At 39.8% G+C, this 17,220-nt stretch overlaps 1 protein-coding gene across 2 annotated transcripts in view; it reads right to left on the bottom strand.

The window, feature by feature from the left end:
- The window catches only part of mast1b (microtubule associated serine/threonine kinase 1b), a 40,019-nt gene that overhangs the window by 8,699 nt on the left and 14,100 nt on the right, over positions 1 to 17,220 (bottom strand). For both annotated transcript variants that reach the window (XM_016258337.1, XM_016258338.1), the window contains exons 3-22: positions 14,759 to 14,844; positions 14,534 to 14,609; positions 14,382 to 14,451; positions 11,991 to 12,151; positions 10,998 to 11,073; positions 9,782 to 9,991; positions 9,562 to 9,663; positions 7,054 to 7,186; positions 6,890 to 6,957; positions 6,691 to 6,767; positions 6,280 to 6,488; positions 5,634 to 5,772; positions 5,203 to 5,335; positions 4,158 to 4,323; positions 3,976 to 4,077; positions 2,649 to 2,771; positions 2,459 to 2,568; positions 2,198 to 2,352; positions 1,441 to 1,685; positions 1,096 to 1,299 (exon numbers count right to left, since the gene is read on the bottom strand). In XM_016258337.1, the coding sequence (XP_016113823.1) occupies positions 1,096 to 1,299; positions 1,441 to 1,685; positions 2,198 to 2,352; positions 2,459 to 2,568; positions 2,649 to 2,771; positions 3,976 to 4,077; positions 4,158 to 4,323; positions 5,203 to 5,335; positions 5,634 to 5,772; positions 6,280 to 6,488; positions 6,691 to 6,767; positions 6,890 to 6,957; positions 7,054 to 7,186; positions 9,562 to 9,663; positions 9,782 to 9,991; positions 10,998 to 11,073; positions 11,991 to 12,151; positions 14,382 to 14,451; positions 14,534 to 14,609; positions 14,759 to 14,844 (2,645 nt within the window). The remainder of the gene's footprint in view (positions 1 to 1,095; positions 1,300 to 1,440; positions 1,686 to 2,197; positions 2,353 to 2,458; positions 2,569 to 2,648; positions 2,772 to 3,975; positions 4,078 to 4,157; positions 4,324 to 5,202; positions 5,336 to 5,633; positions 5,773 to 6,279; positions 6,489 to 6,690; positions 6,768 to 6,889; positions 6,958 to 7,053; positions 7,187 to 9,561; positions 9,664 to 9,781; positions 9,992 to 10,997; positions 11,074 to 11,990; positions 12,152 to 14,381; positions 14,452 to 14,533; positions 14,610 to 14,758; positions 14,845 to 17,220) is intronic.

The raw sequence follows: 17,220 nt of genomic DNA, 5'->3' as shown, positions 1-17,220 counted from the left end.
ACGAGAAATTAAGTCGTTATAACGAGAAAACAACTCTCGTTATGTCGATATAACGAGAAAATTAAGTCGTTATAATGAGAAAACAACTCTCGTTATGTCGATATAACGAGAAAATTAAGTCGTTATAACGAGAAAACAACTCTCGTTATGTCGATATAACGAGAAAATTAAGTCGTTATAACGAGAAAACAACTCTCGTTATGTCGATATAACGAGAAAATAAGTCATTATAACGAGAAAACAACTCTCGTTATGTCGATATAACGAGAAAATAAGTCGTTATAACGAGAAAACAACTCTCGTTATGTCGATATAACGAGAAAATTAAGTCGTTATAACGAGAAAACAACTCTCGTAATGTCGATATAACGAGAAAATAAGTCGTTATAACGAGAAAACAAGAAGGAAAAAAATTATAATGCATGGCCGCTTAGAACTTCCGTACAAAGGTGTAAAGTTGTGAGTACTTTTTTTTTGCGATTTTGTAGGTTGTTGACATTTCTTATCTAAAAAAACACTTCATTAAACAAAAGCAAGGGAGAAATTGTTTCATGCAAATTTTTTTACACAAAATTTGTGCATGGAACAGTTTACATAAGAATGGTTTTAAGAACGATTTACACTTAAATCTGCATGTTTCATAAATGAGACCTCACAAAAAGGCTCATTATTAATGTTTTTTATTATACATTAAACAAAACATAAATTACGATTTTATAGAATGTGTACACAAATAATACAAAAACCAAAAAAGAAAACTTGTATTTTTTACAATCAAAATATTTTTATTCATATTTTATTGGTTGTTGACATTTATAGTGTTTGTACACTATGAAAATAAGTGTATGAAAAGTAGTGTTGCGATTTTGTGGGTTGTTGACATTTTTAAACTCTTTTTACATTTTATTTTTTATTAATTATTTAATTATTATTAATCATTATTCATGTATTTTTATTATTATACATAAAAACATGCCATAAAAAAGGCAAAAATCTAAAAGAAAATAGTACAATTATTTTAATGTTGAAGCGCTATGATTTTATTGGTTGTTGTTAATTATAATAATAATAATGAAATGGTGTCTGAGGTCTCACCTGCAGGTATGATGACAGACAGGGCCGTGGCAGAGGCCGACTTTATGACTTTGGTTCCTGAGCGAGTTGCGGTACGTTTCTCACTGTCAGTCGGAATCTGATGATGTCGCGCTCTTCGTAAGACGAGGTCACTTCCTACGCGAGGCCCAAATGAGTCTGGTATGTGTAGAGGAGCCACGGCATCGGCAGGCCGCAGGAGTTTATCTGAGAGACAGGAAGATACAAAACTAATTCATATGAATGTGAGATAAAACTGGACGGTACTTTGAGTGATTGACACCCAGGAGCACAACAGTAGAACGTATGAAATTATGTTCTTTATTTTTAATTATAAGACTAAATCACCTCCAGGATGTCCCACTGACGCCGCAGAGCTGGACTCCACCAGTCCAGAGCCGATGGGCACGCTGGCGCCCTCTAGTGATAAACCCCTGGTTTTGATGGGTGTTTGGCGCGTGTGCACATCACCGTCTCCCTCTAGTGGAGAAGCGAAGCGGTGCGTGTCCATCAGCGCTGAGAAACGCCGGCGCGCGCCTGGAGGACTGGACTCTGACTCAGTGAAGGACAACTCTGAACACGACAAACGCTTCCTACAGAGACAGCAGGACAAATAGAGGGGTTTACTGAAGATTAGGTGTCTCTCTAATCAAAATTAGATGTTTATATTTTCTCGAGACATTGTGAGGTGCTAGAAAGGGTGGTTGCTAGGGTGTTTTTGGTGTATGCTATGCGGTCCTGGGTAATTTTAAACATTTCTAGGTGGTTTCTAAGGTGTTCTGAACGGATGCTATGGCATTGCTAGGTGGTTACTAGGGTGTTTTTAGTATATGCAGTTGGTAGGCAGTTCTGAGTGGTTATAAATGTGTGACTTCGTGCTTGCTAGGTGTTTTCCAAGGTGTTCTGAAAGGGTTGCTAGGGAGTGGTTTTAAATGTGATACTATGTGGTTTTCTAAGGTTTTCTAAGTGGTTGCTAGGCCGCTTTTAGTGCATGTAGTGCAGTTAGGCAGTACTGGGTGGTTTTAAATGTGCTACTTTGTTGTTGTTATGTGGTTTCTAGGCTACTCTGGGAGGTTGTTATGTTGTTGCCCTCTGTCTTTCTTACATCTCAGGGGATCCGGTTCTCCAGGTCTTGTCTCGGAGGGTCAGGCTGCCTAGACTTTCTCTCTTACTGCGATCTTTTCTGTGAGCTTTGGGCTCTCGACGGGTCACCACAGGCTTGTGCTCCAGCTGGAACAGATGCTCCATGCTGCTGTACACCTGTGATTCAGATGCACTAGATGAATCGTTGAATGGGCTACATTACCCATAATCCTTGCGATTGTGTAAACGGCAGAATCATTCTCATGAGACAGAGAGGTCTAACCTTGCTGAAGCGTGGCGAGCAAGAGGAGAAGTGGTGAATCTCCACTGGCTCATCGTCATTGGTGTCGTCCTCATCGTACGAGTGAACGTGATGATACCGCTCTGATCGCGCTGAAAAAGACGGATGAGTTACTCACTAACGCACACTAACAGACGACAGCACAAACACACACTATCTGTCCGTCACTCACTGTCGAAGTAGCTGGTGTCCTCCTCCGACTCCAGATGAGGGATGAACTCGGCTTTCTGTCGGAGCAAACTGCTCCAGTCCAGATCACAGAAGAACGAATGCTGCTTCACCTCGAACGCTCCACCTGCGCACAAACACATGACTTCAATCAGCGCGTGCAGAACATATGGCTTTACTAAAACAATAAACCATGTGAGGTGACGACAGCAATATGATAAAAGACAATCAATATTTAGTAAATTATCAAATGAACTACTAATAATAGTAATCATTAAAAACAGATTCTGAGTGGTTGCTAGGGTTTTTTTTTGCATGCTATGCAGTTGTTGGGGATTCTGAGTGGTTTCAAACCTGCTATAGGTTTCTTGGTGGTTTCTAAGGTGTCTTGAGCGGTTGCTATGCTGTTGCTAGGGTGTTTTAATGCATGTTGTGCAGTAAGTGCTTCTGAATGGTTTCAACTACTTACTACTATGTGGTTGCTAGGTGGTTTCATATGTGTTCTAAGTGGTTGAAAGGCTGTTGCTAGGTTTTTTTTAATGCATGCTATGCAGTAAGTGCTTCTGAATGGTTTTACTACTTACTACTATGTGGTTGCTAGGTGGTTTCTAAGGTGTCTTGAGTGGTTGCTAGGCTGTTGCTACGGTGTTTTAATGCATGTTGTGCAGTAAGTGCTTCTGAATGGTTTTACTACTTACTACTATGTGGTTGCTAGGTGGTTTCATATGTGTTCAAAGTGGTTGCAAGGCTGTTGCTAGTTTTTTTTTAATGCATGCTATGCAGTAAGTGCTTCTGAATGGTTTTACTACTTACTACTATGTGGTTGCTAGGTGGTTTCTAAGGTGTCTTGAGTGGTTGCTAGGCTGTTGCTAGGTTGTTTTTAATGCAGGTGGTTCTGAGTGGTATTAAAGTTGCTACTATGTGGTTGCCAGCTGGTTTCGTAAGAAGTTCTGAGTGGTTGCTAGGGTGATACTGCAAGGTTGTTATGTTGTTACTTAGGTATTCTAGGTGGTCAGACCTTGAGTCCCTCCTTATGTGTAAGTCTATGGGACATTTTCACCTGTTATACTGTCCAAGAATGAACCAAAGTTCAAAAAGTAGGTTTAGGGATTTGAGTTTTGAGCGTTTTAACTATTTTTCAGCCAAGAAATATGCTTTTTTAAGTATATAATTTTTTTTAGATATGCTACAAATGCTTCAAACATGGTTCATACAAGCAGATTTAGAGGCCTTATAGTACAGCTCTTATCTAAGTCAACAGCTCTAACATTTAGATTACATCGGCGTCTTTAGTGACAGCTGGTCACATGACTGCAGGTGTGTGATGTCACCTGTGCCCAGTCTGAGCAGCGGGTTGGTCTGCAGGAGAGATGAGATCAGGTGCTGCACATCAGCGGGGAGGGTGTCATCATCATCGGGCCACACAATGTCATCTACACACATGCATATTTGACATTGTGTAGATCTTCTTTATTTGGATTCATGAGGTGTGTTATTGTAGGTGTGTCTTTACCTGTGATCACCTGACCAAACAAGTCCTCTGGTGTGTCGCCGAAGAACGGCACGCAGCCCACCAGAAACTCGTAGAGGATGATGCCCATGGCCCACCAGTCCACTGGCTTGCCGTAACCCTGCCGCAGGATCACCTCCGGGGCGATGTACTCTGGGGTGCCACAAACCTGGGGTCAAAGGTCAAAGAACGACAGTCAAGCCTCTTAACATGACATCATCAGTGACACTTTATCATCACCTTGAATTATAAATTCTGCTACATTACATTTGTTATGTTAAAATAAATTAAATGAATCAAGTAATTTTAATTTAGAGACAATTGCAAAAGCTACTACAATAAAGCCAAGCTACTACAATTTCAGTGCGTTGCTATACGGTTGCTAAGGTGTTTGGACTAGTTTTCAGGGCGTTGTTATGCGGTTATGATGTGTTTGGATTGCTTTTCAGCGTGTTGCTATGCGATTGCTGAGGCGGTTGGAATAGTTTTCAGCGTGTTGCTATGCGGCTGCTGAGGCGGTCGGAATAGTTTTCAGCGTGTTGCTATGCGGCTGCTGAGGCGGTCGGAACAGTTTTCAGCGTGTTGCTATGCGGCTGCTGAGGCGGTCGGAACAGTTTTCAGCGTGTTGCAATGCAGCTGCTGAGGCGGTCGGAATAGTTTTCAGCGTGTTGCTATGCGGTTGCTGAGGTGGTCGGAATAGTTTTCAGCGTGTTGCTATGCAGTTGCTGAGGCGGTTGGAATAGTTTTCAGCATGTTGCTATGCGGTTGCTGAGGCTGCTGAGGCGGTCGGAATAGTTTTCAGCATGTTGCTATGCGGTTGCTACAGTGCTTGAAATCATTTTTAGCATGTTGCTATGCAGTTGCTAAGGTGTTGCTTCATCAACACTTCATCAGTGACACTTTATCATAAACTTGAATGTGTTAATTACTTTTGTTATGATAAAAAATAACTAAATAAATAGGCACACAATGAAATTAAAACTGTAGTTTTGTGGCTTTTAGACCATGACTATGTGCAGTATAGAATATTGTAAGTATTCTCTGGTACCTGTTTATCCAGGAACTCCCTGGTGTCCTTCTCGATGTGTCCCTCGTACAGGTTTGTGGTGAGACTCATGAGACCCATTTTAGACAAACCGAAATCAGTGAGTTTAATGTGACCCATTGACGTGATCAGCAGACTGATGGAGAGAGAGAGATACAGACAGACAGAGAATATGTGAGACAGTCTCTACAGTAACACACACTCAAGCTGAGTGGCACTTCTGACATGTGTTTAATTATATAACACAATCTGTCCGAATTAAACGATATCATTAATCTCATACAGGAAGTGCTCTATGTCATTGCACAACAGATGGAAAATGAATCTCAGCAATCATTTAATTGAATGCGCATGGTCATTTAGTAAATGACATGCTCCCTGCCATCATCATTAAATATAATTCAGAAATATTTTAAATGTTATTGGTGTATTACTTGTCCGGTTTGAGATCTCGGTGCACGATTCCATAGTTGTGGATGTATTCGAGTGCCAGCACGGTTTCAGCAAAATACATGCGCGCCATTTCCACAGGCAACGCTCCAATATTCTTCAGCAGTGTCGCGCAGTCGCCTCCTGAAACAAAATTAACATCTCATTAACATCTCAGTTGTTTCTCATATGACAACAATACAGAAATATCCTGCTTCTCAGATGTTTTAAAAAGACTCCAGTAATCTCACACGTCTCCTCAAGTGTTTCCGAAGAGATCTCAAACTGTGCTCAGATTTGCTCGAGATCCCCAACATGAACTCAAACTTTTCTCATCAAATGATCTGAGCTGCTTTCCACATTCATTTTACAGCCCTAGACCAGGGCTGGGCAACTTCAGTCCTGGAGGGCCACTGTCCTGCAGGGTTTAGCTCCAACCATAATAAAACACACCTGCCTCCAGGACCGAAGTCGCCCAGCCCTACCCTAGACTCTTACTGGATGACGACTATACACTCGTCTGGGTCTGTTTTATTTCTCAGGCACTTTAAGAGAAACATCTCAGAGTTGATACTTAAAGAAAACACACCTGAGACCTCAATAAAGTCAATAAAGCTTTAAAAGAGCAATAAAAGTGTGTGCGTGTCTCACCCTCCACGTACTCCATGACCATACACAGGTGTCGTCTAGTCTCAAAGGAGCAGAACATGCTGACCACGAACGGGTTCTCGGCGAAGGTCAGGATGTCTCGCTCCACAAATGCCTGCTGGATCTGGTTCCTCAGAATCAGGTTCTGTTTGTTGATTTTCTTCATAGCGAAACGCTGCCGCGTCTCCAGATGGCGGACCAGATACACCGCGCTAAAACACAGCAACTTCTGTCAGTGTCTCAACTTCTCTATGTGCGTTTGGTTATTTAGTAGATGCTTTTGTATCCACAGTGACGGTAAAGACATTTATAATGTTACAATAGCTTTCAGTTACAAATAAATGTTGCTCTATTAACTTTCTATCCTCATCTAGATATTGAATCAAACGGGTGTGTGTGTGTGTGCTGGTTTACCCATAGGTTCCATTGCTGATCAGTTTGATGGTCTGGAAATCTTCCTCTCCAGGTGGCTTCATGGGTTTCATTTTTCCCTGGAAAAGAGAAAAATCAGCTCAACTCTCACACAGGATGCCATTATTATCTTGTAACAGATGCTTTACTGACAAGCAATCATTTTCAGATTTCCCGGGGCTGTGTGTGTGTGTGTTCAGACCTCTGCAGAGTCGTCTGTCTCTGGTGTGACCGGCCCCTCACTGTCGTAATGCTCTCGACTGACCATCTCTGAAACACAGACGTGACAGTCGGTGAGTGATCTGCTGCCGGTTCACTGTACTGGAATCAGTGCTGTGTGATTGTTGTGTGACTGTGGTCTCTCACCCTCCAGAGGGTCTCTGGTCAGACCCAGCTGACTGATGATGTATCGCGGGATGTCGGTCTTCATCAGGTGTCCTTCTTTAGCGTGATCTTCAGCCGCCTCCAGCAGATGGTAGAACTCTTCAGGGTTAAACTCCTGCACAACGTGTCAGAGTGAAATCTATTAGAGTTGCTGTGCGGTTACTGAGGTGTTTGAAATAGTGTTCAATGTGTTGCTATTCGGTTGCTGAGGTGTTTGGTTTAGTTTTAAAGGGGTCATATGATGCAATTTCAAATTTTCCAAGAAGTTGCAAAGACTAAAGTCTCAAATCCAAAGAGATATTCTTTATAAAAGTTAAGAGTCAGCCACACCCCCATAAAACGGCTCGTTCTAAAACGCCCCCACATATCTACCTCACTATGTGGGAAGATTTGTATAATGCCGCCCAAATGTTCACGCAAAGAAAGAAGGTGTGGTTTCAGGAACAGCAGTAGTGCTGATGCAGCATGTCAGGGAGACGCTGTGTTTCAGTGCGAAATCAAAAGCACTTTATTTGGCCTTCCAGAAGTAGATGCAATTAGGAATCAGCGGTTAAGATTTATTTACAACAGAACAGCACAACCCAGATGTTCGAATTTGTGCAACGCATTTTATGGACGACGTACAAGAGTACAAGGCTGGCTGTGCACAAAGGCTATTTCAAAAAAACAAAAAGGGTCAATTCCGACTTTGCTATGACAATCTGGCGCTTCTGAATCAGCGACTGTAAGTATGTTTTGTTATTAGTTTAAGTATTTGCTATTGACTGTTCAAATCATAAATCATAGCACGTCAGCTGTCTTAACCGCGGCTTGTGTACTGCATCATCACTGTGTCTGTCACGTGACTCTGTTGCCCTTTCGGGCTTGAACTGATGGTAAAACTAACGACATTATTAACTGTCTTGATATTTACTTTGAAAGCTGAAGCTGGCGATTATGGTAAGGGGCGTTACATTTCCGACACGTGCTTGCGGTGTTCGGCCAATCACAATGCACTGATTCAGCTGGCCAATCAGAGCAGACTGTGCTTGTCAAAGGAGGGGCTTTGTTGAAAACGAAGCGTTTGAGAGAGGCGGGGCATAGAGGAACTACAATAATGTACAGTATTTGAAAAATAATGTGTTTTCTGAACATTAAAGCATGTCAACATATTCTGTTACACCAAATACACAAAATAATGATCTTTAAAATAGCATCATATGACCCCTTTAAGAAAGTTGCTATGCGGTTGCTGAGGTGTTTGGAATAGTGTTCAATGTGTTGCTATGCGGTTGCTAAGGCATTTGGTTCAGTTTTTAGAAAGTTGCTATGCGGTTGCTAAGGCGCTTGGTTTAGTTTTTAGAAAGTTGCTATGTGGTTGCTGAGGTGTTTGGAATAGTGTCCAACGTGTTGCTATGCAGTTGCTAAGGTGTTTGGTTTCGTTTTAAGAAAGTTGCTATGCTGTTGCTAAGGCATTTGGTTTAGTTTTTAGAATGTTGCTATGCGGTTGCTGAGGTGTTTGGAATAGTGTTCAATGTGTTGCTATGCGGTTGCTAAGGCATTTGGTTTAGCTTTTAGAAAGTTGCTATGTGGTTGCTGAGGTGTTTGGAATAGTGTCCAACGTGTTGCTATGCAGTTGCTAAGGTGTTTGGTTTCGTTTTAAGAAAGTTGCTATGCTGTTGCTAAGGCATTTGGTTTAGTTTTTAGAATGTTGCTATGCGGTTGCTGAGGTGTTTGGAATAGTGTTCAATGTGTTGCTATGCGGTTGCTAAGGCATTTGGTTTAGTTTTTAGAAAGTTGCTATGCGGTTGCTGAGGTGTTTGGAAGAGTGTCCAATGTGTTGCTATGCAGTTGCTAAGGTGTTTAGTTTAGTTTTTAGAATGTTGCTATGCGGTTTCTGAAGATAGTTTTCAGCATGGTATTTTGCAGCTAGTTTTTATTACTTTACTATGAGGTTGCTACATGCTCTTTCATTCTGAAATAAGTCATAAATGCAATGCAAGTTCAGTTGGGTTCAGGGTGCAGGTGGCATTATTGTTTGGTTGAGGATCAGCTCTAGGGTTCAGTTTCTGTGACATTCCAAAAATAAAGCTGAATTAAACTGAACATTTGTAATTTGCAGGAGTACATGAACACACTCTCTGGGACTCTGCTAGAAGCTCATTTTGGGGGCATCTCTGTTTAATGGGGATAATGAATGGTTCATGTGGTTTAATCCTGGAGCAGCACAGAAACATTTCCAAATTAGTTTTTCAGGCAGTGAATCACAGAAGGCCAATGATAACAGCAACACGCTCACAGCTCCCAATCTAAATGCTAATGCAGCCACAGATTCAACTTGCTCTTGCTCTTTTGTGTGTTTTGCAGTGATTCTAGTTTAAAATACTTTTCTGAAGTTGGAGTGAAAATTGGAAAGTGTCAGCCTTGTGTTGTTGGTGTCCAGAGGGGTTTGGAGCATCATGTTATCTGATGAATGGATGAAAGAACAAGCAAAAGAAAGCATTTTCTCACCAAACACTCCAATAGTCGAGCAGGTCGAGAGATGATGAAGAGAAGTTTCTTCACCAACTCAGTGACAAAGGTCAACTCTGAACTCTCTGACCGCTTATAAGCCTGAGAGACACAGACAGAGAGAAACAAGCGAAACAATGTCATTATTTCTTCACATTACAGTAAAGAGACCGTCCTCGGCAGGTTTCATGAGATCTCAGGTTTGATGTGATGAACTCACATCGTCCAGAAGTTTCTCCAGGTTCTCCTGCAGCTCAAAGAAGTAGACAGACGTGATGAGACCCTCCTTAGATTTGGTCAGGCAGTCTCTGGACAGCTCGATGATCTGGTGGTGAATGAAGCTCAGGACTCCGTCAGCCAGCGGCAGAACGCTCTCGGGACAATACGAGTGGATGAAATCCCACAACCTGCCCTCCATCTGCGCCGTGGCCTGACCGGAACAAATACAGAGACTACTTATGAAGATACGCCTAAAGATATATATATTCTAGAAATAATAATAAGAATAATAATGAGTATTTTATAACTACTAATAATAATATTATTATAACGATTATTATTATAAAGCATTTTGTAATAAATAATCTACAATTATTATTATTACCAGTAGTAGTAGTTCTAGGTAGTAATATAAGAAGAAGAAGAAGAAAATGAGCATTTTAGATATTCTAGAAATGTATAATAATAATTATAATAATACGTATTTAATATAAATAAATAATTATTCTAGAAGTTTTTATTAATTTTATTAAGTATTTCCTAATAAATAAATCTACAATTATTATTATTATTTCTGGATTATTTATTTATTACAAAATGCTTATGAATTATAATAAGTATGTATTAAAATGTATGAGGCGGTGTATTGAAATGTATTATGTTTAAATATATACACATTTGATGTTCAGTATATAGTTGTGTAAAGCAAGATTATAAAAGATGTTTTAATTTTTTAGAAAATGATTTTATTTTGATTTCTTATCTCTTGTCTGTTGATTACTCCAGCCGTCCTCGGTTAACCTGATGCCACTCTCACCATATAAATGTGTTTGTCTTACAGCAAACTGAGAGACAGACACCAGACACCAGTGAGAGCCTCTGTGTGTGTGTGTGTGTGTGTGTGTGTGTGTGTGTAACTTAACATTATCTAGGAATAATAAATGCAATACAAGTATTGTTCATGTTAACTAATACAGCAAACTAATGTTAACAAATGAAACTTCATTGTAAAGTGTTGGCAAAGACAATTATAGAAATTATAATATTTAGAAATTGTATGAATTAGTATATAAATTATATGAATATAATTCTAGCTTCTGTTCAGCATGTTTGTGTGCTCACAGAACTTCAGAGAAGACACTGGTGAAGGTGGACAGGTGTGAGAAACAGGTAGACAGATGCTGTGGTGTGTGTGTGTGTGTGTGTGTGTGTGTTACCTTAGGGAAACGCTCCCTGTAAACATGATTCATCATAATGATCTCATTGTCGTAGCAGGAGTGAGAGCGACCCGGACTGAACACATGACAGAGAGAGAGAGTGAGAGTTAAACACAACTACTGCAACTAACACGTGTGTGTGTGTGTGTGTGTGTGTGTGTGTGTGTGTGCGCGTGTGAGTGTATGCGTTTTTGTGACAAATGAGGACATAAATTTGTATAATGACAAAGGTATGACATAGGTATTACAAGGAGAAGGTGACTTTTCAGGACATTACCCCATGTCCCCACTTTTCAAAACGCTTATAAATCACACAGAATGGAGTGTATTGAAAATCTGAAATAGCACAAAGTCTCCTGTAAGGGGTAGGTTTAGGGGTAGGGTTGGTAAAGGGCAATAGAATATACGGTCTGTACAGTATAAAAACCATTACGCCTATGGGATGTCCCCACTTTTCACAAATGTAAACCTGTGAGAATGTGTGTGTGTGTGCGAGTGTGTGAGTGTGTGAGTGTGTGTGTGTGCGTGTGCAAGTGCGTGAGTGTGAGTGTGTGCGTGAGCGTGAGCGTGTGCGAGTGTGTGTGCGAGTGTGTGTGCGTGCGTGTGCGTGAGTGTGTGTGTGTGCGTGTGCAAGTGCGTGAGTGTGAGTGTGTGCGTGAGCGTGAGCGTGTGCGAGTGTGTGTGCGTGCGTGTGCGTGAGTGTGTGCGTGAGCGTGAGCGTGTGCGAGTGTGTGTGCGTGCGTGTGCGTGAGTGTGTGCGTGAGCGTGAGCGTGTGCGAGTGTGTGTGCGTGCGTGTGCGTGAGTGTGTGCGTGAGCGTGAGCGTGTGCGAGTGTGTGTGCGTGCGTGTGCGTGAGTGTGTGCGTGAGCGTGAGCGTGTGCGAGTGTGTGTGCGTGCGTGTGCGTGAGTGTGTGTGTGTGCGTGTGAGTGTGCGTGTGTGTGAGTGAGTGTGTGTGTGTGCGTGAGTGTGTGTGTGCGTGTGTGTCTGCAGACCTCAGGCTGCGTGAGCGGGGTCTTATGTGGGGTGAACAGCGTCCCCCGTCATCATCAGTGATGCTCTCTGTGCTGCCGAAGTGTTTGGACAGGAAGTGCAGCTCGTCCATGGTGGGTTGAGACGGCAGCTGGTGCAGACGCTCCTGAGACGAGCTGGAGGACTGCAGATAAACACACAGACTCACATCTCAATAAACTGTGACAGAAGGAAGGCATGAGCAGGCTGTAAACTATCAGGAAGCATCAGCTCCAGTCCCTAGTGAGCCGCCTACATAGACAGCATTTTAAGGGAACATTACGGTGGCCGAGAAGTGCAGAACAAATCACAATTCTGAAAACAAAATAACAAATTGCAAACGCAAATGTAAGTCTAAAAAACAAAATAACAATTCAGAAAGCACAACAACAATTCAGAAAACATTATAACAAGTCAGAAAACACAACGACAAATCAGACAAACCGGAAGAGGTAGGTATAGTTTGAGACAGCGCCATTGGTTTGGGATTACTCACCGCTGACTGGACAAGACATCTGTCAATCAACGTATACAGGAAGAACCAGCCGAAGAACAGCAGAGTCGTGGTAGAAAGTTCAGAGATGGTATGAAAGTAGCTCAGTTTAAATGTATTGTATGAATTGCCTTCACTGTGGAATAAAAAATACGGAGTGTATATTTAGATTTAGTTAAAAGTGGCTGTGAAACATCAGCTCCAGTGGTGCAGGTGGATAAGAGTGTGCTCTTGGCTTTTTGACGCAATCGACCCAGGTTCGATCCCGCCTTTTGCCAAACTTTTTTTCCCTCCCTTTTCAAATCTCGTATCACATCGTAAAGGCATTTATTTTCAATAAAAATGAAGGAAATAATCAAAAAGTTGAAAATAAAGTATGGGGTAGGGTTAGGGTAGGTGTAGGGAGGGCTTTATTGTACCAATAAGGTGGCATCCATTTAATAATTTAAATTTTAATTATAATTTACACTCAATACGTTATTATTGCATACTGTTTTATAATGTACTACAATACTGAAGTGCAGATAATTGCCACTATTTGCAACAAGTAGTGTACTTGATAGTAGAAATCCTGCTATTTTAACATAGTGTAACTAGGTATTTGCACTTAGTGTTAAATAGCATATTGCTAAAAATACTGCTATTTTCACTTAGTGTAAATATAATCCATTACTAATACGAGATTTGAAAAGGGAGGGAAAAAAAGCTCGGCAAAAGACGGGATCGAACCCGGGTCGATCGCGTCAAAAAGTGAGTGACACGCGTTTATCCATCTGCACCACTGGAACTGATGTCGCAAAGCTACTTTTTACTAAATGTAAATATACACCCTGTATTTTTTATTCCATAGTAAGAGCAATTCAAACAATACATTTAAACTGAGCTACTTTAATACCATCTCCGAACTTTCTACCACGACTCTGCCGTTGTTCGGCTGGTTCTTCCTGTATACGTTGATTGACAGATCTCTCGTCCAGTCAGCGGTGAGTAACCCCAAACCAATGGCGCTGTCTCAAACTATACCTACCTCTTCCGGTTTGTCTGATTTGTCGTTGTGTTTTCAGATTTGTCATTGTGTTTTCTGACTTGTTATAATGTTTTCTGAATTGTTGTTGTGTTTTCTGAATTGTTATTTTGTTTTTTAGACTTGCATTTGCGTTTGTAATTTGTTATTTTGTTTTCAGAATTGCGATTTGTTCTGCACTTCTCGGCCACCGTAGAACATAGATACAGTCCTGACATGAGGACTGCTTTAAACAGCAATCAGCAAATCAATGCTTCTTTAATTATTACAAAGAAAAAACAAACATCAACAACAACAAAAAATTAAAAAGAACACTTATCCATAACGACAACATATAAATAAAAAAATGCACACATGAAAATATGCATTCTTTGACTATTACCATACAATATATATATAAATGTATGTTTTAAAAATATAAAAAATATAAATGTTTTTGGAAAACAAAAAAATTATATTTCAGATGTGAATTAAATGCAGGTAACATCAAATCATTGTCCTTGGTTTGAAAAAATATATGTTAATAATTTAAAATACTTATATCACATAATACAATATTAAATAATATAATAACTATTATTATTTATTTCTAGACTATTTATTACAAAACACTTTTTTATATAAATAGTCAAAACCACACAACAAAATTACAAAATTAACAAATTTTAAAATGAAAACGTAAACTATAAAAATAAAAACTCATTTAAAATATTATTAAAAACTATAATAAGATATATAAAATACTAAACTACCACTGTCTCCGACTGTACAGTGAAGACAGTCTTCCGCTGTGTTTGCTGCTCATCTGATGTGTGTTTGTCACACCTCTACATGTGTTTACATGAGAAACTCCCGTACCGTTGAGCTGGGAGTGTTTGTTCCATAACCAGAAGATGGAAGAGACGCCAGTGACCATCGACGCCCATCCCTACAGAGACAAAGAGTGCAGAAGCTGCAGAAGTGTTTATGCTACGGTTTTATTCCCAAGTGTGTGTGTGTGTTTGTTTTACCGTCGTGAGGAAGCGAAGGAGAAATGTGCCGGAGTGCTGGGCGAGAAGTTTCGAGGGCTGTCCAGAGGACTACTTCCTGTGTGGACAGGAACAACAGATGAAGCTCAATTAAGATCAAAACTCAATCATATCAGTTAGTCTGTAAGCAGAATATGCATCGGCAAACACATCAGCATCTGTGTTTCCACGGCGACTGGTTTTCCAGCAGGGGGCGTGGCCACTCACCGATGTGCCCCGGTAACGGGGAATGTGGGCGGGGCAGAGTCGGGGAGGTGGAGGTCAGAATCAAACTCTTCCGGTTACTGCGGCAACTGCAGACACACAAACAGAGAATTCAATGGTTTAATTAAATTAATAAATAATTTAAAGAGTATCAAATGTGAGACAATCAGAGGAAATAAAGAAACCGCTACAGATCAGCACAATTAATGCACCATCGCTACAAAATGTATACATTTAATACATTTCAATAATTTCATTTAAATAAATAAATAACAAGAAAACTAAATAAATAAAATAAAAAAAAAACATAAAAGAAATGAAAAAAGAAATAAAAGAGAGTAAAAGAAATAAAAAAAAAACATTTGAAAAAGAAAATAAACTTTAAAATGAATAAATAAATACAAATAAAAATACGATACAATACAATTTTTTTAATAAAATAGAGTAAAATAAACTTTTAAATAATAATAAATATATACATTTTAAATAAAACTTTAATACATTTGACACAATCTGTATTGTTAAAAGCGCTATATAAATAAAGGTGACTTGACTTGACTTAAAAATAAATAAAACACAATTAGAAAATAAAAAATGAAAACCATAAGAGTAAATACAACTTGAAAAAATTATTTATAAATAAATAAACAAACAAACAAACAAACTGAAAGAATGAAAGAAACTTAGAATAGATAAATAAAAATAAAAATAAATCAACTTTAAAAATAGATTAATAAGTACAAATAAATAAATGAATGAAACTTCAAATACAACTGTAATAAAAAAATGCATCACCTCACTAATCAATAAATATAACCAACCGACCATCGTAGCTCATCCATAACTCTAATGATTAAAAGGAATATTTTATTTTAAGAATGAATTGTTTTCAGATTTGTTTTCCATCATCAGATGTCTTGATGAGATCAAATTATGTTCAGACAAAATCACATCAGAGCCGAGAACAGAGAAACTGCTGTGTGTGTGTGTGTGTGTGTGTGTGTGTGTGTGTGTGTGCGTGTGTGCCCTACAGAAGAACAAGAGCGATACAGAAAATTAAATTTCTACAGTCATCAATCTGACTCTATGTGAACCGACGCTCTGAAGAAACAGAGAGACACTCTGGACGAGAGACATACAGATAAACAGATAAAGAGAGAGAGAGAGAGAGAGAGAGAGAGCTAATGGAGGAGAGCGTAAAAGAGAGATACTTGATACGCCTCGAGTGACTGTATGAGAGCCATTACACACCAATACAGTGTGTGTGTGTGTGTGTGTGTGTGTGTGTGTTAGGCTTTATCTACATTGTAAGCAGCGAATGTCCCCACAAGGAAAGTAAAAGCTGAAATCAGCTACACTGAGCAAAGCTGAAAAACAGCTGAAAAATGCTTAATAAACTGCCTAAAGTGTAGACTGACGTTTAGTTAACGGTCTTTAGGGATCATCCTGAACAGAGCGACCCGAGACCCCGTCCCTCTCTTAAAGAGACAGCGTCCTTATTAAATACACATTATCTCTCTTAATGTGTGTGTGTGTGTGTGTGTGTGTGTGTGTGTGTGCGTGTGTGCCCTACAGAAGAACAAGAGCGATACAGAAAATTAAATTTCTACAGTCATCAATCTGACTCTATGTGAACCGACGCTCTGAAGAAACAGAGAGACACTCTGGACGAGAGACATACAGATAAACAGATAAAGAGAGAGAGAGAGAGAGAGAGAGAGAGCTAATGGAGGAGAGCGTAAAAGAGAGATACTTGCGAGTGACCGAGTGACTGTATGAGAGCCATTACACACCAATACAGTGTGTGTGTGTGTGTGTGTGTGTGTGTGTGTGTGTTAGGCTTTATCTACATTGTAAGCAGCGAATGTCCCCACAAGGAAAGTAAAAGCTAAAATCAGCTACACTGAGCAAAGCTGAAAAACAGCTGAAAAATGCTTAATAAACTGCCTAAAGTGTAGACTGACGTTTAGTTAACGGTCTTTAGGGATCATCCTGAACAGAGCGACCCGAGACCTCGTCCCTCTCTTAAAGAGACAGCGTCCTTATTAAATACACATTATCTCTCTTAAAGTGACAGCGCCCCTTCTAAACATTTGTTTCCAGAAGCTTTACTTTCAATGTTCCTCAGCGGAGGAATGATCTTCACAAGCCTCCAAAACATCTCACATCTCATCTTTTGAGGAACATTGATTTGTTAATCTCTCAGTCATCCTTGTATTGCACTGCATTATATGTTTTGCTCATCAAACTAAGCCTTTAAATATCATTTTACTAAGACATTTTTTGGGATATATAGAGTGACAACTGATATTTATATCATTTTATGTAAGTAATCTGTTATACCTGTTATAAAGATCTCATTGATCAGAATCCCATCTTCCTTTTTGTCCATATAAATATCAGTATATGCACCAAATTGCATAGTTTTGCTTTTGCCCAGTTTGGGCCTCTGAATACTATTTTCA

This window comes from Sinocyclocheilus grahami, unplaced genomic scaffold (assembly GCF_001515645.1).
Source record: "Sinocyclocheilus grahami isolate Dianchi unplaced genomic scaffold, SAMN03320097.WGS_v1.1 scaffold1673.1, whole genome shotgun sequence".
Lineage (NCBI taxonomy): Eukaryota > Metazoa > Chordata > Actinopteri > Cypriniformes > Cyprinidae > Sinocyclocheilus > Sinocyclocheilus grahami.
Note: the sequence above shows the minus strand (reverse complement) of the source record. Positions and strands in the feature narration are given on the sequence as shown.